This window comes from Globicephala melas, chromosome 3 (genome assembly GCF_963455315.2).
Source record: "Globicephala melas chromosome 3, mGloMel1.2, whole genome shotgun sequence".
NCBI classification, from domain to species: domain Eukaryota; kingdom Metazoa; phylum Chordata; class Mammalia; order Artiodactyla; family Delphinidae; genus Globicephala; species Globicephala melas.
The window spans coordinates 118,793,032-118,817,895 of record NC_083316.1 but is presented as its reverse complement, the minus strand read 5'-3'; the positions used below and the strand labels follow the sequence as shown (position 1 = coordinate 118,817,895).

At 45.9% G+C, this 24,864-nt stretch overlaps 1 protein-coding gene across 3 annotated transcripts in view; it reads left to right on the top strand.

Annotated features, from left to right (window-relative positions):
* The window catches only part of FGF1 (fibroblast growth factor 1), a 102,729-nt gene that overhangs the window by 55,261 nt on the left and 22,604 nt on the right, over nt 1-24,864 (top strand). For all 3 annotated transcript variants that reach the window (XM_030841066.2, XM_030841065.2, XM_060296383.1), the window contains one exon: nt 23,954-24,156. In XM_030841066.2, coding sequence (XP_030696926.1) covers nt 23,988-24,156 — 169 coding nt within the window. In that variant the 5' untranslated portion in view covers nt 23,954-23,987. The remainder of the gene's footprint in view (nt 1-23,953; nt 24,157-24,864) is intronic.

The window sequence follows — 24,864 nt, the reverse complement described above, 5'->3', positions numbered from 1 at the left end:
GATGGGGGGCTTCCCTAGTGGCGCAGTGGTTGAGAGTCCCCCTGCCGATGCAGGGGACACAGGTTCGTGCCCCGGTCCGGGAGGATCCCACATGCCGCGGAGCGGCTGGGCCCATGAGCCATGGCCGCTGAGCCTGTGCGTCCGGAGCCTGTGCTCCGCAACGGGAGAGGCCACAACAGTGAGAGGCCCGTGTACCACAAAAACAAAACAAAACATAAAGGATGGGGCAGTAACGGAGCTGCTGGAGGAGGATGGTAAAAGAACAACAGTCTCAATGCCAGCAGCCATCACCTACTGAGTGCTGGTTACAAGCCAGGCACTGTGATAAGGGTTTTATACAGACTGTCTGACTTACTTTTCTCATGACCTTGTAGTAGGTACTACCATTTAACCCATTTTACAGATGAGGGATGTAAAAATCAGAGAGGTTAAGAAATTCACTTGGGGTCACAGAGCCAGCAACTAGAAGAGCTAGGACTCAGGCCCAGCTCTGTTGGACGTCAAAGCCTCAATCCATAACTGCTGCTCTCTATCACCTTCTGATATTGATTCAGGGGCATTTCCTCTCGCCATGCCTGGTGTAGGCTAGGAAACGCAATGTCTTCCAACATCCCCAAGAGTGAGGAGCTGGGTGATGAGCTAATTTGGAGGTGTACTTCAAAAGCCCTGCCATGACTGAGCTGTCTGTCGGGTCCGTGAGCCCCCGGAGCAGAGATGCTCTCATCCGTCATCAGGGAATACTCACTCCATTGTGTCAGGCCCCACCTCAATGTTTTTTTATTGTCTGCTCTTCACCATGAGTAACACCACTTTCCATTTTCAGCTGGGAGCTTCAGGAGATGACCACATTATAAGCCAGGGTTGAAAGCTAAGCGCTGCCTGGGGGATTACTCACCCACTATAGGATGCAGCCAACATCTCACCCTCCCACTCAGGATGCTGCTGGAATATCCTCTTCCTTGCCAAAGCCTAAAGGAAATCTGGTTTCTCCCGGAATCAGGCTAGGAATGGTGCCAGGTTATCAGAAAGTTGGCAAGTGAACTGGTTCTCCAAGTGGAACTAATGTGGTTGCTCTGGTCCCCTCCTGGGTGGTTGCTTGTTTATTCATTTGGCATTTGTGGAAGACCTACTATGTGCCAGGCATTCTGTTCCATGATAGAGCTACTGCAGTGATCTACATGGCTTTAGTTCTTGTCTTCAGAGAGCTAAGTCTAGGGGAGAATAAGCAGGTGATTCCAATAAAATGTCATAACCAGGAGCATGTAATAAAGAATATGAGGATGGGAAGCTCAGAGAGTTTGGGGAACTAACAGCTGAAGAATTTAAGTCAACATAGGAGAAGCAGGAGCTGGCTAAGTTCCTTAATTGTAAGCAACCCAAAATGACTTTGACTGATAATAAACAGAAAGAGAATTTGGAGAAGCTGGGGTTGCCCACAGAATCACTGGGAAGGTGTGGTAGGACTGAATCACACTGCAAGAAGGGTCCAGCCAGACCAGGACCTGTGTGTGTGTCTGGCGGGGCATCCCTCGAATACAGGACGGGGCTTTAGATGCTGGGCAGTCAAAAAGGATGACAAATGTCCAGGACAACAGGTAGAAGTGGGGAAGATGGGGGGCAGAAGGCTGTCTCAGAATGACCTAAGATACTGAGTCAGAAAAACCAAAAGGAGCAGCTTCAAGAAGCACTGACTTAACTGAGGTGAGCAGGCACTGGGGCCACAGCCAGGCTCTCAGGCACCGACTTAATGAGTGAAGTCTGCTGCTCAACCGAAGACTTCGAGGCTCTGTGGGGAAAAAAGCCTATTGCCGGCAGGTAAGTAGGAACTACGTGTTGAGCTTTCCTGTTTTTTTCTTTCTTTTTTGGTGTTCCTGGGGCCATTCTGGAAGGTCACAGTTCTGAGTACATGCTTGAGATCACAGAGCCCAGCTAAATCAGAAAAACATTCTCTGCAAACTAGTTAGAAAAGATGGTTTGGACCAGCCAATGGGATGATGATAATAACCGGCCTTTATTGCTTGTGCTCTCATGTGCTTACGTGCATTATTTCATCTAATCCTCATTATAAGCCTATTAGTTTGCAGACCAACAGACAGAGGCACAAAGATTATAAATGGCTTGGCCGAGGTCCCACTGTTAGCAAACTGTGGAGCTGGGAGGCAAATGTAGATTTGCTTTACTAAACTGAGAGTCTGTTGACAGAAGACACAAAGAAGTGAGCATCAGATGAACAAAAGTGGTTGTAGAAGAAAACAGTTTTGTTTCTGTGCTAAGAGATTGGAAGCCTCATTCCTTAGCTATTACCTCTCTCACGGGTACCATTTTGAATCTTAAGGTCAGTTATTGCTCCCTACTGAGAAATTTCCAAATTTTATACTTTAGCGAGGTACTTTTAGCAGTGACTCAGGGTGTTAACCTCTAGATTGCAGCAAGAGGTATATATAGTATTCTTAATGAATTTTTAAAATAAAAATGTCTCTACACAAATAATATATGCTACTTGTAAAAAAATTGGGGAACTATGGAAAAGAAAACAAAAATCACCTGTAACCTTGCCACCTACTAATGGCTATGGTCACACTTTGGGGTCTCTGTGTATGTATGTATGCATGTCTGTGTGTGTTGTAGCCTCTCTCTCCAACGCATATATATAGGTATTGTGTTTTAAAATCATAGTTCTTAATATCTTAAATAATTGTTATTGCCTCAATTTCACCTTCTTCCTCAAGGGGGAATTGTATTGGAGTATTGAAACTGGCAAATCTACTAAACGAGTATCAGTGGACAGAGTAGAACGTGATATGGAATGCAAGGTCCTTTGTTCAAATGAGTGGGCAGAAGACATGGGGGCCTCCTGGGGTATGCTGGATCTAGTGTGTGTGCCTGGTTCTTTCAGGAGGATTTGGTTTTTCATTATTTATTAATATTTCTAGTTGGTAAGCATTGCCTGAAAAACATTTAACGTAATGATTAACCTAATCAGGTAATCACTTATTCATTAGGAGAGATTTATTGCACAATCTACCATACAGATGACACTGAACAATGTTGTGTGGATAAAAAAGTAGAAGAGTAGCTTTTAGAACTGAAGAACTGAGCACCGAATGGAATCCTGGTTCTGATCCCACTTCCCCTCCTCTGGCCTAGGGGACCCCATCCCTTCCCACATCCTGGTCACAGGGAGTTCAAACCTCCACAGTCCAGCACACACAGCCATGTGGCCTTCTCAGGCAGGAATGCGGTTTGGCCTTCACAGCCCCCGCTGAGCATCTCCTTCCGGAGCCCACGTGGCTCCAGCCAGCACAAAGCCAGGTCTATTCGGTCGCTGCTATTGTCAACTCCTGGCACACCCAGTGCCAGCTGTCTCCTGTCCTTTTCCCAATTCATCAAGACAAAGTCCTAGCAGCTGAGGAGCCCTGCATGCTCCCTCTGCGCAGCCCAGGCATCTGTTTTGTGTTGGGGGTCACTGGCCGGTCAAGTGCTTGCACGATGCAGCTGCATTTGCTGATGTAAACAAAGCCGCCTGCATGTGAGTTTTCTGACCCTGAAAAGGCCCCACAGAACTCTCCCCTCAGGCCGCCATCAGACTTTGCTACCAGTCCAAGGGGACAAAGAAAATGGACTGGAGTTTTAGTTAATAAGTAACAGCCAAGAGGGAAGCAAAGCACCTGGTTCCTTCCCCCTTTTCTTCCTGGACCACCATTCCTCATCCTAAACTGAGGCAATGTCACTGCCAAGGACATCCACGTGGCGGCCCAGCAGGCCAAGGGTCAGCTGGCTCCCCTGACAGCAGTGGATGCTCTCCCTCACCCCTCCTAGTACAGAGCTCTTTTCTACTCCTGCTTTTTGCTTTGTTTTCCCATGCTTCATTAGATTTTATTTTTAGTTACAAAAGGAAACAGTGAAACAACACTTTAGTATCCATTTTAAAAGTTAATCACCTCCAGGCCCACCTCTAGTCTACCTTTCAGCTGCAATATCTCATTTGCAAACAAAACAAAAAACTAAACACTAATACAGATTAAAACACCTCCTAACTCTGGGAGCCACTTAATTTCTCAAAATCTCAAATTTTTCCTCTGTGAAAACAAGAACAACAATGTTTATGCTACTTCAGCTCCTATACGAAGTCATGACATGATATCTATGAAATACTTAATAAGACAGTACAAATACCTTAGATTTAGTTACATACTTTTGATCTTTAAAAGTTCTTAACGTGGATCATTTGATCATATTTACTCTTATAATTACGTCCTGTGGCAAGTGATACTGGTTTTACATTTTCAGTAGCGATACTAAGTTTCCATTTGACGTGAATTCCAGATCGAACACTGATTCCACTTCAAGAATACTAATTATAACAAAAATACAAAAAAACAAAACTGTAGCTGCGTAGATCTAGATTATTCTGGACCATACATTCTGTATATATAGAAAATAACCCCCCTCAAAAAAAGAAATGACAAAGAGAACACAAGAAGACATGAAACCCCAATCAAACCCCAATCAACCAGCTAGCCAATCAGGCGGCACAATCTCAGAGCAAACACGGACAAGCGTGGCATAGTGCTGGACGAAGCGATGCAAGATGATTTTCAATGGCTTTTTACCACCATCGTGACCCAAACAGCCAGTTAGTCGTCATTGGCCCCCAGCCCTTTTTTGTGCTCCCCACAGCTTACTTTTCTTATCCTGGCACCCCCCCTCCCGCCGCAAAGCCTCGAGGCATTCAATGGTCTCCCCTAGAACCATCCAGGTGTGTCTCCCGCAGGAGTCCCATGCTCCAAAATGATCATTCCCATCCCCCAAATCACACTCTCTTTAAAAGAGGTACGTTTCCGAAGCATCAGCCACAAATTTTAGTTGTTCTGTTTAATAAACGCCAACAAATATGCACCGAGCATCTGTCAGCTACAAGCCAAGAGTGCGTGTCTACGGGGGAAGGGAGTGCGTAAGGTCCAGTCGCCGCCCTCAGGAGGTGAAAATTCACTAGGGAGGCCAACCGGAGGATGCAAATAACTATAATTGCAGGGTAGAATGTAGTAACTGCCACAAACAGCTCCAGCCAACAAGCTGCAGGATGCCGCAGGAGGAAACAATGAATTTCAGGTTAGTGAGGCTCAGGACAGGTTCAGTCACGAGGCAGCACTGGCCCCCCCGGAGACGCATCTGTCCTTGGAAAGATTATATGAACTCCTGTGGCCCCCCAGTTGGTGGGTTATCTCGAGTCCCTCGCCTATGCTGGGCTAACGACCGCAAGAAGGTTTAGCATCCTAACGTTTCTTTCCTGAAACGTTTCCTGAAACGCTCCTTACCCAGGAGGATTATGCAGTCCCCTCCAGTTGGTGAAACAGATTAGGACACATGCAGCCGTGCACACATCCCTGGGCCCACCCACTGAACTCCTGCCCACCCTCCAAGGTCTCAGCTCAATGTCACTTCCTCCGAGACATCTCGACCACTCTCTATCTACTGGTACCCTCTCCGCCTCCAGTCACGGCTATCTCATTTCAACAGGGAGATACACGCACTGGCACTGTAATAAGATGTTCTCATTCAGCTGTTCACTTCTTTTTTTTCATTTTTTTTTTCTATTTATTTTTGGCTGCGTTGGGTCTTGGTTGCTGCACGCGGGCTTTCTCTAGTTGCGGTGAGCAGGGGCTGCTCTTCATCGCGATGCGCGGGCTTCTCACTGCGGTGTCTTCTCTTGTTGCAGAGCACGGGCTCTAGGTGCGCGGGCTTCAGTCGTTGCAGCACGTGGGCTCAGTAGTTGTGGCTCGCGGGCTCTAGAGTGCAGGCTCAGTACTTGTGGCACACGGGCTTATCTGTTCCGCGGCATGTGGGATATTCCCAGACCAGGGCTCGAAACCTTGTCCCCTGCACTGGCAGGCAGATTCTTCTTAACCACTGCACCACCAGGGAAGTCCCTGTTCACTTTTTTAAAACTTAATATTGCAGGGAGGTCAGTGATGCAATGGATAAAAACTTAATATCTCCCCCATAGGAATAAAAACAGACAATGAATGCAGAGACTTTGCTCGTTTCGTTTGCCTATGTGTCCTTAGTGCCGGATAAATCACAGCATTTAGTCGAATGAATTAATGAATAATAATAGACTGATTCAACCTCATCTCCTCCTGCAGTCTCTTCATCTCCCCGGTTGGTTTGTTAGTTTTTGTGGTGTGGGATCAACGGTTTTAGAAAACACATAGGATGAATTTCACATTGATTTCATCTATTGAAAATACTCATATTTGGGTTCAGTATGGCAACTGGCAAATCAGTATAGTTTCTCAGGCTTTGGTTCACGAGGGGACTTCTAAGCGTAGCACGTGACTTTTCAGGAAAACTGATACAATACACAGCACACCGGGACCATCATCCCCGCCCGCCACCCTCCTTTCTTTCAACAAACACTACTATGCATGTATTATGTGCCAGTCGGTGCAAGATACTAGAGATAAAAAGCTGAGCAACAAAATCGAGGGCTCTCCCTGATGGAGCAAAGTCGAGGGGGAGGAACTGTCAGTAAGCTGCAGTGAAATACAGAGGGACAAGGGCACCTGCTGGGGGGCTGGGCCTGGACCTGCGGCCGGTGGTCAGGGAAGGCTTGTCTGACGAACACCTGTGCGGAATTCTATGGGAGAAGTAGGAACACCCTGCGTGAGAGTGGGCAGTGGGGAATGTTGGCAAAGAGAGGTGCAGGCCAAGGCGAAGCGAGTTCAAAGGCCCAGAGGTGACAGCAAGCTTGGAACCAAAAGACATTTACCCTCGTTAGAGGCCACCGAGGGATTCGAGGCCAGGGACTCTTGGGCTTTCTTACTCAATACCAAGACCAGGAAGGCTTGGAGGCAGTGTGGGTCACCGGTTACACCTCAGGAAATGACGGCAGTGTAAGCAGGACTCTGCCGCTTCATCCACCGTCTGAGGGCGGGCCCAGCAACACAGCAGACGCTTAACAACCATTTCCTGAGTGAACAAGTGAAGTCCCCGAAGGTGACCTCAGCCATCTCCTCTGGTGTCACCAAGCCCCACAGAATCATAAGACCAAGAGGCATCTTGAGAGCCAGCTGGTCCACTTTGTCCCCTCCAGCCTGTCTGACCTGCCCTCAGACCTGCCAGAGATGACACCATCTTGTAGATTGTATAAAGTTAGTAGCAGCATGACTCGGAAATTCATTTCTTGAAGTCATACACATACAGCCGAGGGACAGACGACTTGTCCAGTCATCTGGTGAGTCAGGGCAGGATGGAAAAGAGCAAAGAACAAGAGTCCTCAATGACCAGGCGGCAGGTCAGGCAGCAAGGTCCCTCTGGCTCCCCTGCATTCTGTGTCACCTACTGAGACACCAAGGTGCCTCGCTTCCCAATCTGGTCCTGAATGAAGATCAATGAGCCCACATTCCCCCAGCAGCACCTTCTCCCGTGGAAATTATATTTCCAGGTATATCTGGTGGTGAGATTTTTCAATCCGACTTTAGCTCATCTGCTGGTACCATGCGCTGGCTGGATGCTGCCATCCTTCTCAGGGAAGGCTACTGGGCCTGTGTAACCAAGGCTACTGGCCGGACAGCTGTGAAGAACGGACACCACATCTGGCCTAAACCCACATCTAACCGCACACATGATTCTACTTTGTAAAATGCTTACATCTCCATGAATGGAAATGTTAACAGAAATTATCTCTGGCTGATAGGATCGTGGAGAATCTTTTAAAACTTTTTACTGCTGTTTATCTGTATTTTCTAATTTTTCTATCACTCCCTCATATTTCAGGACTTCTAAGGGGGCTGACGGGCATCCTCTGCTTATCTGTGGAACTGATATAAGAGGAAAGCCCAAGTATTAACCCTTCATTTCCCAAAGTATGAGGCATGTGCCCCTACTGATACAGGAGAAATTCTGAGTGGTACTAAGACACCTTTCAGGACCACTGCTTAGAGAAAGGGTGCCCCCTTTGAAGCCTCCTTCAATCATTTTCACCATTCAAGGAGGAGGCTTTAGCTTGGTACAGTTTTGCTTTCAACCCCCCTAGAAGAATGGTTGTTCACTCTGTGTAACCAAGAGAGATGAACAGGCAGGAAACAGCACCTAAGAAGAAGCCAGTGACTGCTGTCCTTTGACTGTATTTGTCTTTACGACTGCCTTCTATTTATGGGATGTTTTTGCAATTATACTAGAGAGATAAAGCTTCCTTTAAATAAGGAAACTGAACTTAAGTAAAACTGCACTTCAGTAATAAAATGTAAAAGTAAGGAATTTGGTAAGGGGATAATGGTCAGAGTGACGTAGGTGCACCCCTGTACTGAAGCCCAAGGACAGTGGTCGTAACCTCTGGTGAGGGTAATACCATCCCAATGGAATATCAGTGCACAGCAGCACATCCCAACAGCTCCCCCAGGTTTTGATTTTTGTCTGTTTATCTTATCATTTCAATATAAAAACAAGAGCATGGAAATAATAAATGAGGAATTTGCTCAGATGGTGACCCAGGCAGATGGAGGACAACTTCAGAACAGGATTCCAAGTTTGTCCAGATAAGTCCTGCTGGAAGACTGATGGAAGGAGGAGGCTCCTAAGAGCAGATAGAATTTCTTTGTAATGTTTGCCCTGAGGAAAGAGGCCCTTCCACAGGAAGAAGGTCAAGTCCGGTCTATTTTTATAAGAGCATTTCAAGTGGTTAGTGGACTTATTTCCTGTGGTTCCCAGGAATTCTGCAGCAGGCTCTCAGGAGGATGCTGGTGATAGGGAGCAGGGACTTGATGAGTGAGAATCAATAATTATCTCTATATTTGCTTCTCTTTTTCTATAAAAATAATCCAGAGGAAAAACACTTGCTTTAGAAGAGCAAAGTTCATGACAACAGAGAGCAGAATGCGACATAAAAGTGTCCCATTGTTCCTTAGTGTGTGGCAGAGTCTTTAGGTCAAGATTTTGCAAGCTGAAGACTGATTTACTCACTCATTCCCTTCCCTCCCTCATTTACTCAAGAAAGGGTTGAGCAACTCCTCTGTGCCAGGCATGGTTTAGAGGCTGGGGAGAAGGTGGTGAATAAGCATGACTCTGTCCTCCAGAAGCTTACGGGCGCGTGGGGGAGAAAGACATCAAGCAAGTAAACACATGGATGGACGTACAATGAAATTACAAATGATGGGAAGTGTTGAAAAGGGAAAGAACAAGAGGCAACAGAAGAGAATAAGAGAGGCAGAGGGGGACCGAACTCAGACCAGGAGGTCAGGGAAGACCTCTGAGGAGGTGACACTTCAGCCGCCATCTGCGAGGCGGAAAGAGGTCGGGAAGGGCATTGCTGGAGAACCATGTGTACGAAGGCAGCCATGTGGAGGAGACTACCACGGACTCAAGGATCTAAGAGAAGACAGGAGTGCATGGAACACAACAGGCAAAGGGAGGGAGGAATGGGAGGTCAGGCCAGGTCACAGGGTCTCAGGCCATGGTAAGAGTCTGGGTTTTACTTCATGGAAATAGAAAGCCACAGAAGGTTTTAAGCCAGGGAGTGATCATCTGATATAGGTTTTAAGAGATCTGATTCTGTGAATAGAAATGACTGGAGGGGGCGAAGAACAAAAGAGGGGACTACCTTAGAAGTTAAGACAGGAGCTCGTGGTGCATTGGACTGGGTATTGACAGTGGATGATAAGAACATCAATTCAATAGCCCTTAACTAGAGTCAAAGGGCTTGATCATGAGAGCTTAAGAGAGGTTGACTAGCTAACAGGGCTGGGACCAGGGTGGGAAGAGGGAGCCAATTGCTTCAGGTGCAAAATTTACTCAGAAATCAAGAGAAATCCTATTTTAATGCAAGGTTTTTAAAAAATCAAATTTAATGCAGAAAAGTCCATGATGAACAAAATATCAAATTTCTTTAAAAAAAAAAAAAGGATCAGTAACAGTGCTGTGCTAAGCCATATAAGAAAGCTGAGGCAAAAGGGAAAAATCAGTAACTGATCCTGTCTTTACGTAAAAGTTTGACATTTTGTTCATTTCCTCATTCTTGTCCTGTCTAGCTGACCGTCCCCACCTGTAACACAAGAAGCCACCATGCAACCCTCTGCTCTGAAGTAGATATTATGGAAAGAAAACTAATGACATAAATCATCACAAGCTCTCCGATGGTTTAGACAGTATCCCTTCTCCTTACTCTGGAGATTCAGACAGAAGGTGCAAAATAGTTGCTGCATAAATATTTCTGATGGAAGTGTTAATGGCTAAAATTTATCAGGCTCTTAACATGTTAGATACTTTGCCAAAAACTGTTAAGTACAATTATCTCATTTAATTCTCACAACAATTCTGAAGTAGGTATATAATTACCCCTGTTTTACCATGCCTGGCATATACTTGATAGGCATTTAATAAATATAGGAAGAAAGGAAGGATGAACAGATAGAAAGGAAAATAAGAGAAAGAAAAAGTGATGGGCCTTCCACTATTTCTTCAAAGTCCTGTAGGAATAACTAGTGATTCCAAGTCTGGCAAACGCTATTCTCTAAAAAGTGCTATTCATCTTGCTTAAAAGGATTGGTAGAGCAAGGAAGCTAACCTTAAATATCACCTTCTTCCACAGGGAATATTTTTGATAAGTTGGGGTTTTTTCACACCTTTTCCCAACAGCTTTTCTCAGAACACAGTTCGGGAATATTTTTGATAAGTTGGGTTTTTTTTACACCCTTTCCCAACAGCTTTTCTCAGAACATATTTCTTGAATTCATTCATTCCCATATATTTACTGAGCAATTACTATGCATCAGGCACAGATCTAGGTGCTGACAATACCAAGTGAGCCAAAGGAACCTGATCTGGGCCCTCCTGAGGCTTCCATGAGAGAGAGACAGAGAGAGAATGTGTGTGAGACAGACAGTAACAAGTAAGCAAACACATAAATAAAATCATAAATTATCATAAATGTTACACAATAAACACATCTGGGTCTGTGTTACACAATAAACACATTTGGGTCAAACACATAGGGAAGGGATGGGATCTCCCCTAGACAGGGTGGGCTCAACATAAGTAGCCTCAGGGAGGCTCCCAACAGTCACTCTGCCAAATACGCTGTTAGAACTTTTGCAGATCAGATCAACCAAGCTCCCTACAGAATGTGACACCTGACAACCTAATGACCTGCTCCTATGCAGAACAGTTTTGAAAAGCAACACCCGTTTATCTATTTTCTGTACAAACAAATCCCATAGAAAAGTTATGCACACCATCAAGGGTTTAGGAATACAGTATCATGAAAACATTAGGAAGCGTTCTCCCTTCTGACCGCCCCACCCCATGGGCCCACCTAAATGTCTAGATTTATCGAATTCCAGAGGAGCCCCCTGAACATGACAACGTCAAGGAACCAAGGAAGGTAGGCTCCTTGAAAGTCAAGAGGAATTATGTGCAAAAAGATGGCAGCCCAGAGAAGGAAGAAGTTTCTCTGACGTTTCTCCTTACTTCTTGTTGCCTAATCCGCTTTCAAAGGCCGGTAACGTAGAAGCGCTCCATTTTTCAAACCGCTCCACCCAACGTAATGGTGCTTTGATCTCTAAAACATGAGAGAGGAGCAGTGGGTGGTGGAGGATATTAATGGCTTTGAAAGGTCAGTTAGAGAAGAAAAGGAATAAACAAGGAGAGAAACCATGAAGAGCAGAAGGGATGAGGGCAAACCATGCTTCCAGCTACCTGCCAAAATTAAAGGCAACTCCCGTGAGGCCATGTTTGACATATGAGTGTACTGTCCTCATTATTGGTCCCGGGCTATCATTGTGATTTTTCTGATAAATGGCATTTTGACTGCAATGTGCACATCCCTGGAGACGCTAGATACCAGGGGCAGATTTATCTTAGTTGAGCTTCTTGGATAGAAGATTTCAACTCACTCCCGAGCTCTTTCACCCCTTATCAAACACCAGTCATTTGCCGGGGCCTTCAGTGGTGATGCTCTCTTGCTCCATCTCCCTCCCATAAGGCCCACCTGGTTCCTGCCAATAGCCGAGCTGCGTGTGGACCTGTGTGTGGAATACCAGTGACAGTGACCTGGTCACAGGACCCGAGAGCTATCAGATGTGCTGAAACAGGGCAAACAGTGCAAACTGAAGACTGGTCCCTTTTGGACTTTTCATGTGGGATCAAAGAGAATTGGCAAGTGAAAGGAACCTCTAAAAATAGCCAAAGTCCTTAAAAAGAAATAATGCAGAAGGAAACAAGTTTTATATGTCCTGATGCAGGCTCTGCAAAAACTAGGCCCTGGAAGGCTGGCGCTGGGGTGGGGGATTCTTTTCTTCCTGCCCTTGGGCTGTGACACCCACTGGGTCCCTTTGGGAATCCTGGGCCCCCCGCCCACTTCCTGCATGGTGCTGGACGCCTCTGCAGGAATGTAGCTCTTGGGGCACAGCTGGGGCCTCCGTGGCCCGCTTTCAAGATCCAGAATAGACTCTGACATGTGAAACGAGTTCCATGGGGTTTACAGTTCCTCTTTCGTATCCAAGCACCTTACAACACAAAACCGCACGCCAGGACTGCTAAGTCTTTTTCCAGAGATGCTTGGATATCTCTCTCTGGCAGAAATGGGAGTTCTGTCTTTTTTATTTTTGAATGTTTTGAGTGAGCATGGGGCCCTTGGAAACGAGGCTGCCCCATGGAGACGCAGCAGGATAAACTGATGTCTTGGGACTGAGGGTTTTATTCTTGGCTAAGCCACAGATTTGCTTTGATAAGCCGTCAGCCTCTGGGCGACCCGGTTCTCTTGGCTAAAGAAAAAGGAGAGCCATTCATCCAGCCGGTATAACAGCAGAAAGAGCAAATACGAAATGATTATCAAGTACCTAACGCAGAGTCTATACAACAGACACCCCAAGATGCTTGTTTACTCGTATAAAATGCTTTGTGAAACCCCAAGTGTTATAAAAATGTAAATAATCCACACGCTAAAACATAGGCTCTTATTAATTACACTCATGATACCTTTTATTTCCAAAGCACTCACTACATTGCAAGGCCCTTCCCAGGCCTCACGGCCCCAAGATGGGATCGGTCCTCGTAACAGCTTCCTTTTACAGATGAAGATCAGAGAGATTAAATGACTTGCCTGATCGTGCAAGTAGTTAAAGACGCAGGAGAAACCAAAAGCCGTGTCTATGAGAACTTCCCTTTTTCATGGCCTTTCCAACCCAGTCAAGAAGGAAGATCTTTTACTCAGTTTACCCAGTAGCCTCTGGCCTCACCCCAGCCCCTTTAAAAGCAAAGGCAAATGACCCTGCCGTGACAAAAGCCAAGACGGGGGCTTCCCTGGTGGCGCAGTGGTTGAGAGTCCACCTGCCGATGCAGGGGACACGGGTTCGTGCCCCGGTCCGGGAGGATCCCACAGGCCGTGGAGCGGCTGGGCCCGTGAGCCATGGCCGCTGAGCCTGCGCGTCCGGAGCCTGTGCTCCGCAACGGGAGAGGCCACGACAGTGAGAGGTCCACGTACAGCAAAAAAAAAAAAAAATAATAATAATGTATGTAACACAGAGAGATCAGCTCCATGCTTTGTGACCACCTAGAGGGGTGGGATAGGGAGGGTGGGAGGGAGGGAGGCGCAAGAGGGAGGGGATATGGGGATATATGCATATGTATAGCTGATTCACTTCGTCATACAGCAGAAATTAACACAACATTGTAAAGCAATTATACTCCAGTAAAGTTACTAAATTAAAAAGAGAAAAATAGTGTATGTAAAGTACTTAAGACAATACCTGGTACACAGTAAATGCTCGAGAAAAGGTCACTATTTTATTATTTACGGACACATTTTTTTATTTATGGGTATGCCATAGGAGGCTATTGGGAAACATATGGCAGGGCAAGCCCTCAGTATTTCCAAAGAGATAACAAACACATGCTTCAAAAGACTGAGTTTGGAGAAGCCAAATTTTCTGGGTCAGGAGAGAAGAAAAAAAAAAAGACTCAGCAAACAGACTCTCTTTCTATGAGCTGGAAGGTCTGCTGATTTCAAGAAAGGAATGTCCTTCCTGGGCTGGTTCTGGAGACTGTAACTTGCACAACAGATTCAAAAGACTTTTGGAGACACATCAATAAGAGAATGCTAGACTAAGGGGGCGAGGGCTGCCAGAGCCCCTGCAGAATCACTTTGCATTTGACTCGAAGCCCCAGGGCTTTAAAGCGTCCGTCTGCAGGAAGGATATTTCCGTTGAAGATGTGTGCAGGTCTTCAGGATGACTAAGTGCGTGCAGGATGCTCTGGTCCGGGGTGTACCATTAAAGTTCAAACAGAACTGGGGCCCGCAGAGCACACCGCTGCACCAGGGAGCGCTCTGTTTTTCCTCTCGAATGGAGGCTGTTTTCTCTAAGCGCTTAAAAGAATTCCTGACCTCCAACTAAAAGAGGCTCTATGGGCGAAGTGTTTTAGGGGTGGATAAGCCAGACTGCAGAGAATTAAAGACCCATAATCAGGGAAGGAATGAAGGATATTGGAGGAGAGTCTTCAGAACGTATATGTCTACTCAGATTTTCTACTCTTCATTGAGGAGTATGAGAGCTAAGGCTGGGATTGAGCAGTTGGGTGACACAGCCCAATTAGATGAACATCCTCCTACTTCCTGTCGGCTACACCCTGTCTAAGCATCTATGCCCCTCTTATCCGAAGCACAGCTTGATGACTCTGGTATGGGCCAAACTGTAAACTCCTTAAAGGCAGACACTGTGATTTCTACTACAGGTCCAGAATCCCTTATTTGAAAAGACTTGGGGCTAGATATGTTTCAGAATCCAGAATTTGGAGGATTTTAGAAAGGTGGTATGGTATGTATACTGTATATTACGGAACAACTCCAGTAGACGCTGGTCTAATAGCCTATAATCAAGCATGTCAGTACCTTTGAACCAGATTATATGAATATTAACACGAAGTAGAATAAATAAAGACTTTAAATAGTCTCAGGACAGTTTGGGTCAGGTTTTGCCACATTTGAGTTATGAAAGGACTTCTGGTTTTCAGAGTCTTCTGCATTTCAGAATTACAGATTAGGGATTTCAGGCCTTTCTTTTTCTTTTTCTTTTTTCCCCTTCTTTTCTTTTGTAAATTTCCAGGACATCTGCAGCGTCCTGCTCCTGGCAGGCGCTGAGCAGAAGTTGTCAACCAGAGTATAACATCTTTTTCTTTTAATATAAATTTATTTATTTATTGGCTGCGTTGGGTCTCCGTTGCTGCGCACGGGCTTTCTCTAGTTGCGGCGAGCGGGGGTTACTCTTCGTTGCAGTGCGCGGGCTTCTCATTGCGGTGGCTTCTCTTGTTGCGGAGCACGGGCTCTAGGTGCGTGGGCTTCAGTAGTTGTGGCACGTGGGCTCAGCAGTTGTGGCTCGTGGGCTCTAGAGTGCAGGCTCAGTAGTTGTGATGCACGGGCTTAGTTGCTCCTCAGCATGTGGGATCTTCCCAGACCAGGGCTCAAACCCGTGTCCCCTGCATTGGCAGGCAGATTCTTAACCACTGTGTCATCAGGGAAGCCCGAGTATGACATCTTGATCTCCCTGATATAATACCTGATTCTGGAAGCCAGGGAATAGTTTATTCTCAGTGACTTTGGGATTTTTAAGGATTAGAAGGATCCTAAATTAAAGAACAGGAAACGAAGACTACTGACCCCATAGGTTCTCTGTCATCCTGGACAGTAACACACACAAACCCAAGAAATATACTGAGAACTGGTCACTAGTGTATCAGAGCACCTAAGCAAATGAGAAGAGAGCTTCACTGTACATCAGGGATAAGGAAGAATTCTACCCTATCACTTAGAAAATGATATTTTCAAATATTGCCAAAAGATCACTAAATGTTAAAAATCACGTTTGTTCAGTCCTAAGTCAATAGCACGGATGACTGGCAAAACTAAACAATAAGATATACAGAGGCTGATAAAATCAAGCTAACGTCTATTGAATGCTTACAAGTTTCCAAGTGCTGGCCTCAGCACTTTGCATGCATTATCTTTTAAGACTTATGGAACTCTGTGCAATAGCTACAGTTTTGGGGCCCCATTCTGGAGATGAGGAAACTGAGGCTCTGAGGAATTTGCTAGTGAGTGTCCAGCCAGGACTCCAACCTGAGTTTAGCAGTCAGAGGAAAAAAGAAGGAAGGAAGGGAGGGAGGGAGGGAGGGAGGGAAGGAGGGAGGCAGAGAAAAGGAAGAATAGAGAGAGAAAGAAAAAAAAAAAAGCCTTGACTTAAAGCATTTGCCACTCTCTGTGGTATAAATACTCTCACTGGGGCCAATTTCAAGCCACTAATGGTTCAACAACTGGCTCGCAAAATTCATGAATATTTAATAATTGGCTTTCCCAAACTTGTAGGAGCCATCTCCTACACGCCACTGCCAAGTCCATCCCCCGGCCATGTCCATAGTTTACTGCTAACTTTGCAAGATGAGATTTCAGCTCATGGAACAGAACTGCCTTAGGAAGTGATAGCCCAAGCCAGTCAGCCATGACTCCATTCCTTCCTCAGACCTGGTGCAGATCACCAAGGGTGGAGCAGTAAGAAAAGAAAGAAGAACACACTCCCTTTCCTCACCAGAGGAATGAAGTGGGTCCCTGCCAACCTGACACTCCCTGGCAGAAATAACAACACCTGGAACTTTTTTCCAGACCCTACCAACTTTCTCTTGGTCAGATAAGGAGGTCAGACTTGAGACCAAAGGGTCTGACTCCTTCCTTTAGATCCTTTATTTCCTTAATATTTCCTTTGAAGAAGGAAGGAAGTATCTTCTACAAGATGGGAACCAGGTTTGGCCCTGCTTTTAACCCAGGGTAGGATATTCCAGCCCTAATTTGAACCCAATTAAAATACATGTGTGCTCTCGGCTTACCTACTCTGTTAATACCTGTAGGACATCACCTTCTAATTAGGTGTCCTGATAATATGTTTCCATGAGAGTCTCCCGAGAAGGGATTGGCCTGGTATTCGATCAACAAACGTGCACAAGGCACTAATGATGTGCAGCCACCTGCTAAGGGCTGGGTCTAGAAAGAAAAGCACAGCGTCTGTTCAGGGCCTCAGAGACTAATGAAGAAGATAGTCAAGCAAATACAGTTAAATTATATTTATTCACGCTTCCAACAAATGTCTATCAAATGCCCATTCAGTGCCAGGCATTTTACCAGGTACTAGGAGACCATGGTGAACAAGGCAGATTGGTTTGTACTGTCATGGAGCTGACAGCTCAGTCATGAAGAGAGACATGAATTAAATAATCACAAGAATGAAGGTGTAATTAGAAACTGAAGTAAGAGCTCTGAGGAAATGTTAGATGGTCCCCTGAGAACTAGAGGAATCTGATCCAATTAAGGGAAGTCAGGTAAGGCTTCCTTGAGGAACTGACAACTGAACTAAGACTTCAAGAAAAAGTAGGAGTTGACCAGGTGAGTGGGGTAAAGAGGAGGAGGAAAGGAACAGCGCTCCAGAGAGGGAACAGAGTAGGTAAAGGTCCTCAGGCAGGCGGGAATGCATGGTTTCAAGGAAGTGGAAGGCTAGTTTGGAGAGATGAGGAATGAGGCAGAGGAAGAGGCCAGGGCTGGTCCTCCCAGAGCCCCACAGGCCTTGTTCTGGCCTTAGTCTTTATCCCAGAGCAATGGGAAAACAATGAAGGCATTAAGCAGGGCATATGCACAGCCATTACACCCAGTGCTGTGACAGAGTAAATGGAATGCTGCTATGGGAGCATTAGGGAATCAACTAATCTGAACTGGTGTGTGTGGAATGGAGGAAGAGTAGGGACGTCAGGGCTGGGGATGTGTCCAAGCAGGCTTCCTGGAGGAAGAAATATCTGAGACGAATTTCTGAAGGATGAGTATGACTTAGAAAGGCAACGGTGGAAGGGTGGAGGAAGGGGGAGAGAGAGAACATGGCTGGGTGAGTGTGAGGGTATGGGGAGACTCCAAGAAGAGCAGGCCAATAAGAGAAAAGGCAACAAGGTTAGGTGGAAACCAGATGAGGAAAGCCTTACAGGTCATGGTGGGGTCTGGGTTTTATCCTGACGGCAGCAGGGAACCCACTGACACAGTCAAAGATCTTCAGCAGGAGAGGGATACTCATTTTCACATGTTAGAAGGGTCCCTGGCAGCAGGGTGGAAAGTGGACTGGAAGAGAACAGTGCTGGAGAAGAGAGGCCGCTGCCGCCTGCCTCAGCAGCCCAGGTGAGAGAAGGTGTTGCACCTGCACTCAGGCAGCACAGTGAGAATGGAGTAGGGAGGGTGATGCTAGGAGACATTAAAGAGGGACAGATGAAAGGGCTTTGTCACCAGTGAGATGGGTGGGAGTGATTTCTACTCTAATCAAAGAATAGTCTCAACAAATTGATTTCTATTTGTGCTGAGTCTTGCCTTATGACCTTGTACATGGTCAATTTCCGTAAATGCTCCATGTGTCCTTGGGAAGAACGGTGTTGACTAATTGTGGGGTGCAGGGTTCTCTTACATGGTGCATTCCATTAAACATGTTAATTGTGTATTTCGATCTTCCACATCCTTAATATTTTCTTGTCTGTTTGCTCCCTCATTTATGACAGAAATGTGTTAAAATCCCCCACCGTCATTGTGAATTGGTCAACAACTTCTCTTTACGAATTTGTCAATTTTCGCTTTATATATTTTGAGGCTATGTCATTAAGTATACACGTTTAGAATTTTTATATCTTTCTGTTGAACTGATCCACTCTCCATTATGCAGTGATCCCTTTTATTCTTGACCATTCTTTTTGTCTTAGACCTACTTTATATGATATTAATATTGCCATACCAACTTTTAGTTTTTTGTTAACATCTGGTGTCTAGTTTTGCGTGTGTGTGTGTGTGTGTCTGTTTTTCATTCTTTTGCTTTTAACCTTTCTGTGTCCTCATGTTTTAAATGTGTCTCTTGTAGTCAGAGTGTAGATGGATTTTTTAAAAATCCAGTAGCTAGTAAATTTAGCCCATTTACATTTATTGTGATTATAAATGTATTTGAATTTATTTCTGCCACGTAATTATGAGCAATTTTTAAAAACATTTCTATTATTTTTCTCTTTTTTCTAGATTCCTTTGGATAAGTACAATTTTATTTATTTCACCTCTTTTCCCTTATCCCTACCAGTTGCTGACTGGAATTAATGCATTTTATTTCTTTTCTTTTAGTAGTTACCCTTAACGTTTAAACATGCATACTTGACTTATCAAATTCTAAGGTTAATTAATATCTCTAAGGCAGAGTTAAGGCTTTTGGGTGATTCCATTCAAAGATACAGGATCAAGGACTTAGGGCACATTTGAGACCAAAGGTGAGATCTGTTTTACATATGCTGGATTTGAGGACACATACCCAATTATCACCTTAACGGATGCCTACACATCTACCTTCAGTGGCTTAATATACTTTGCAAAATATCCTCCTTCATGGGTATTCTGCATTGCTTAAGCAGTGACAGGAGTTAAAAACAAAATTAAAAAAATAAACATCACTGTTTGCCTTCCTTTGATTCTTAGAACCACGTCTTCCCTTCTGACCTAGTCACCAGGGCCAAACTGAACACTAACGTGTCCTAGAAACAGCAAGCTTCACAAACATTCCTTCGATAACTGTTGATAAGCTGAGAACTGAGTCTGAAACAGTGACCTGGATTCTCTCTTACATAATGATGGCTTACCTTTGCCTCCTCCATCTCCTCTACTATGTTTGTGGCTTAAATGACGAGGGAGGAGGGGCTTAGCTAATTTCTGCCACATATGAGAGGGAAGGAAAAACTCCATTTCCATACCAACTGAAAAAATTATTTTAAATTAAGCATTCAATCGCAGCTGACCTAGAACATATCAGGATTCAACCAGTTCAACAAAACCACTTACTTGTATCTCCTAGAGGTCAGGTCACAGTTGTAAACTTTCCAAGTAGTGTTATGAATACTGTGCCCAGTTAACCCTTCAGACAACTCTGAGGTAGGCAGGGTGGGGATGATTAGAGGAAACATCTCGGAAGGAACAAATGACTTGCCCAGGCTCCCAGAGCCAATCTGTGTGCAGCTGGGGCTGTACAGTGTTGCTCACTCTCCCACACTGAAAAGTGACTCTTGTATTCCTGCGTGAGAGCGTATACTTAACATCCTGTCCATGTGTCAGAGTTCAGGATCTCTTCCAGAGGCTACAGCTAACAAAATATATCAGGCTTAACATGGACGGTCCAATAGGCCTGGTGTTCCCCTCACTTTAGTGTCACTGGTAAGTCCAGAAAAATCTCCCCAGGGCCCCAAATCTCAGAGGGCAGGGCTTAGCACACCACGATGACACGGAGTCCACTGGGCTTGGTCTTTTCCATCTCCCAACACACACACAGATAACCCCTTCCCCCGACAGCCAACAAAAAGATAATACTAACCACAAGCAGGGCTTATACATTATGCTCAATGCCTGATTTCACACAGTTAATGGATTCATTTCTTAGAGCAATTTGTGAAAATCCCCAAGGACCTGGTAAGGTTGCTGCCTAATGGTTTTATCAAGTCATATACTTCCTTCATTCCTATCCTTTAATTAACAATACTAGATTGGCAGGGAACTCTGGACCAACCACTGCTAAAAATATAGGTAAATTGTAAATAAAGCAAAACGGGGGGAGGGGAATTCTGTGCCTCTGCAGTTCCCTCCACCAACAAAAAGAGGTTTCATTTTTTTGTATGTTTTGGCCGATTCGTAATCCCACTGATACAGTCTATCGAATTCACATTGACACAAGGCTTACTTTCAGGCATCAGCAAGTCACCTTCAGGTTTCAGGTACGGATCTGAACTTAAGGGCGACGGGAGAAATCTGAAGTCAGTGCAGCCACACCATCACTGTCCCTCTTACTGGGGGGAGCAGGCAGAGATTAGAGGCATGGGCTTGTATAACCCCAGGCTGCAATACAATCAAGGGGGAGGGGATGCCCGCCGGCCTCTGACAGAAGGCCTTTAGCTTCATGGTTTACACACACATGAATGTGAGCGTCAGTATAATTCTTGGACAGAACTGATGCCTCCAACCTCGGCCAGTGCATCTGTTCCCTGCATCCCAGTGGGATGGAAGAAAGAATGGAAATGGGAAGAGCCAAATCCATACGCAACACGTAGAAACCAACTTAATGGAGACTCCCCACGGGGGCTGGATCTAGAAGGGAGGCTGTCCTCACCACGCAATTACTGCACAACCAGGGCTAATGGGGACCTCCATTTGAGAAAATCCAGGGACGGCAAGAAACAAAATTCTGCCCATCGAAGATGGACAACACAAATGGCTCTTTGTACAGTGTAATGGCCACCACCAGTATATGATTATTTTCTCCTATACCAAATTAAGTACTCAGTAAGTGCTTGAAAACAAACAAAAAAAAACCTGATGGAACAAAAAATATGGATTATCTCTTAGCTGTAATTTAAGGAAGAAGGATCATTGTTGTATGCTAATGAGAGGAGATGGGTGAAGATGCCCATGTTTGGAAGCACTAAACTGCTTTACATTGAGGGGATCCAGAACGGAGCGGAGGAGGAAGCGGAGGGAGAGGAAGATTGAAAGGCTGGGACGGAAAAGGACTGAGTACAGAGACAATGAGAGAGAGTGTGAGAGACAGAGGTGGGCACAGAGACTCAGAGGCTTGTGGGTAAAGAGAGGGTTTGGGAAGAGTGAGGGTTTGGGAAGGAAATGCAAAGTGCTGTGCAAGGTGAACGCTGCAGTCTGCCCTATGAAACTGATGTATATGAAATTAATTTTCCATATGTTATTGGACTATGTGAAAGGGGCCGGACAGAGTTTCACCATATGTGAAGGGGATATTTGGAGTGGTCTGACTTTAAAGATAGTTTATATGGTGTATGCAAAACTCTCTTTGGGGGTCCTTGGAGGGACTTCAAACCACAGCCCTTGTGGCTGTAGACTGGGAGAGATGTACTAGACACATTAAAATGCCTAGAGCAGAAGAAACACATGGAGGCTTCCAACATGAGCCCTAATTCCGAAGTCACCGGGACAAATCACCCAGATTGCTCCCTTGATTTCTGATGGAATCACCTTCTATGCGAGCAGCTCCGTGAGGCCGCTCCAGGGATGCGTGGATGGGAGTGTGAGAAATGCAGGAGGCTGGCTGGCCTTCCGTCAAATTCACAGGGCTCCTAACACCTGGTGACTTGGGTTCTCTGGGAAATGAAGAGATGCACGGGGGCAAAAGCAGAGGCTGTGGGTGGTGACAGCCAATACCTGGGTCACAGATGAGTAACTTAATGAATGATCAGGTCGTGGGGGCAGATGTATGTGCCAGGCAATGGGTAAAATCCCCACTTCTAATACTACTACTGCGGTCCCAGTAAAGTCACTTCACCTTGTCATGGCTATTAAAGGCAAGTTAGGGCTTTCTTTCAACAGACCCCTTTTGAGGCTCACTTACTAGCTGTTGACCTCGGACAGGCCACTGAGCAGCTGTAAGCTTTGGTTTCACTTTATAAAAACATGAGGATAACATTAGCATCTGCCTCCAAGAATTATGGTGAGGAGGACAGGAGTTAACTTGCAGCCCACAATATGTTAATGATGATCATTATTATGATAAGGCCACTTGATAATCAACGTGTACAATGAGCACCTACTCGCTCTTGTAAGATGAAGTTCTCATGTTGGTTTCCAAGTCTCCTCTTCACCTCTTTCTTGTACCGTCCTTGTAGTCAGCACCAATTCATTCTCCTAAATGGTGGGGTAAGTAGATATTTTAAAATACTAACGTTTATTGGCTTTGCTTTTTAGTCCTCAGCGGTGTCACGGATGCATTTTCACACTAAAAATATAAATTTGTATATAGTGGGTATATACAACATTAGAGGATGATAATAGGCAGTATGGTGGTTTCTGTGTCAACAGTAAGTATGTCTCATTAGAAAATAATTAGGAGGAAGATGGCCTTAGTCCTAGGAACAGACTACCGTCTTCCCTGTGTGATCTGACGATATACAGGAAGCTGTGGACCCAGGCAATTGCTAGCAGAACCTTCAAAATGCTCCACCCCATAAAATGTCCTTTGGCAGTGACTGCCATTTAACAAACCCCACTGATGGGGGCTTCCCGGGTGGCGCAGTGGTTGAGAGTTCTCCTGCCGATGCAGGGGACACAGGTTCGTGCCCCGGTGCGGGAGGATCCCACATGCCGCGGAGCGGCTGGGCCCGTGAGCCATGGCCGCTGAGCCTGCGCGTCCGGAGCCTGTGCTCCGCAACGGGAGAGGCCACAGCAGTGAGAGGTCTGCGTACCGCAAAAAAAAAAAAACAAAACACAACACCTCCACGTGCCTTCTTCTCCAGCTCTGGTTCTGTTCCCACCAGTAAACCCAGAACTGTCCTTTACAAATTAACTGTTGGCTGCCTCGGAAATGCCCCTCACCGCCACCTACCCCGCCCCCGCCTTCCCCATGGGTCTCCCATGCCCAAGCTCCCGGGGCTATCTCCATACAAGGGCCTCAGCACCTGGCCAAAACAGTGGGAGGGTGGAGGGCACAACCTCAGTGCTGGCCTCTCGGCATTTGCGGGTTTCAGCCAGACCCTGAGTGTTATTTCAGTGCAACTTCGGCGTTTAATTTGAGGATGTGTGTGGATCAGAAGGAGGAACCAAAACATTATTTTTTTTCCTCTCCGCCAAATGATCAAATTTGATGTTCTAAAAAACACACAGCCTGGTCCAGAGCTGTGTCCAATTGGGAAGTGCGACATGCCTGAAAATCCCTCCCCTACCAGGGACCATCCTTCCTTAACCACTGGCCACAGCACAGGCCTGTTTACTGTGGACAGCACCTGGGCAGTCTGTGGTTACCACCCGCCCAGGAGCCTGTGCCCTGAGGCTCTCCTTCCCTTCTTGAAAGTGCACGCTGCACCTTCGCTGGAAGAACGTTCTACAGGGTTGTTTAATTTCTTACAGCCTTGAAAGCGCCATAACCAGGAGCTGCTCAGCCATGGCTGAAGGGGAAATCACAACCTTCACAGCCCTGACCGAGAAGTTTGATCTGCCTCCAGGGAATTACAAGAAGCCCAAACTCCTCTACTGTAGCAACGGGGGCCACTTCCTGAGGATCCTTCCAGATGGCACAGTGGATGGGACAAGGGACAGGAGTGACCAGCACAGTAAGCACCCATCTCACCTTTCTGGTGCCTTCCTTAGTCAAGGACGGAAGAAGGGAGGATAGCTAAAGAAGGGCTGTACCCTCTTCCCCAAGGCTCTATTCAGGCATGACACCCTCAGAGGCAGGGGGAACAAGGTGTAAAGGGTCTACGTGTGGAAACGGGGGAGTTGTGAAGGCTACAGCCTGCCTAAAGAGGTCCTATTTCAAGAGTTTAAGAGGACTCTCTGTTGACCTAACACAACTGCTGTGAGATCAGACTGGCTACCAATGTTCAGTTGTTCCAGATTTCTGTAACTAGCGAGAGGTCTGGTCCCCAGGGCCCTGCTCGCTCCATGACAGGAAGGGCCACGAGGGGCAGGGTTGGCAAACCGCCCCCCCCCCCGAAAGACATGGGCTCAATTTCAAGTTAACTGACTCTCCAGGTTATCTTCCTACTGGGCTTGATTTGTGAAATCCTAGTTCATAATCGTAGTCTTACACATCATAAGTTGTGCTTGCTCTCACATCTGCATATTGTGCAGATGTGTTTGGGGTAACCGGGAGGAGTGAAGTCATTCTCCAGACCTTATAGAAACCAAAGGGCAAGAGCGATTCCAGCCAAAGGCCGACTATCTCTTCCGGGCTTTCCTGCCAGCCCAGCTCCCAGATGGTGTTGATAAATGGAGGTATGACCTTGGAGAAAAGAATCTCCTCGACTATCTAAGAAACA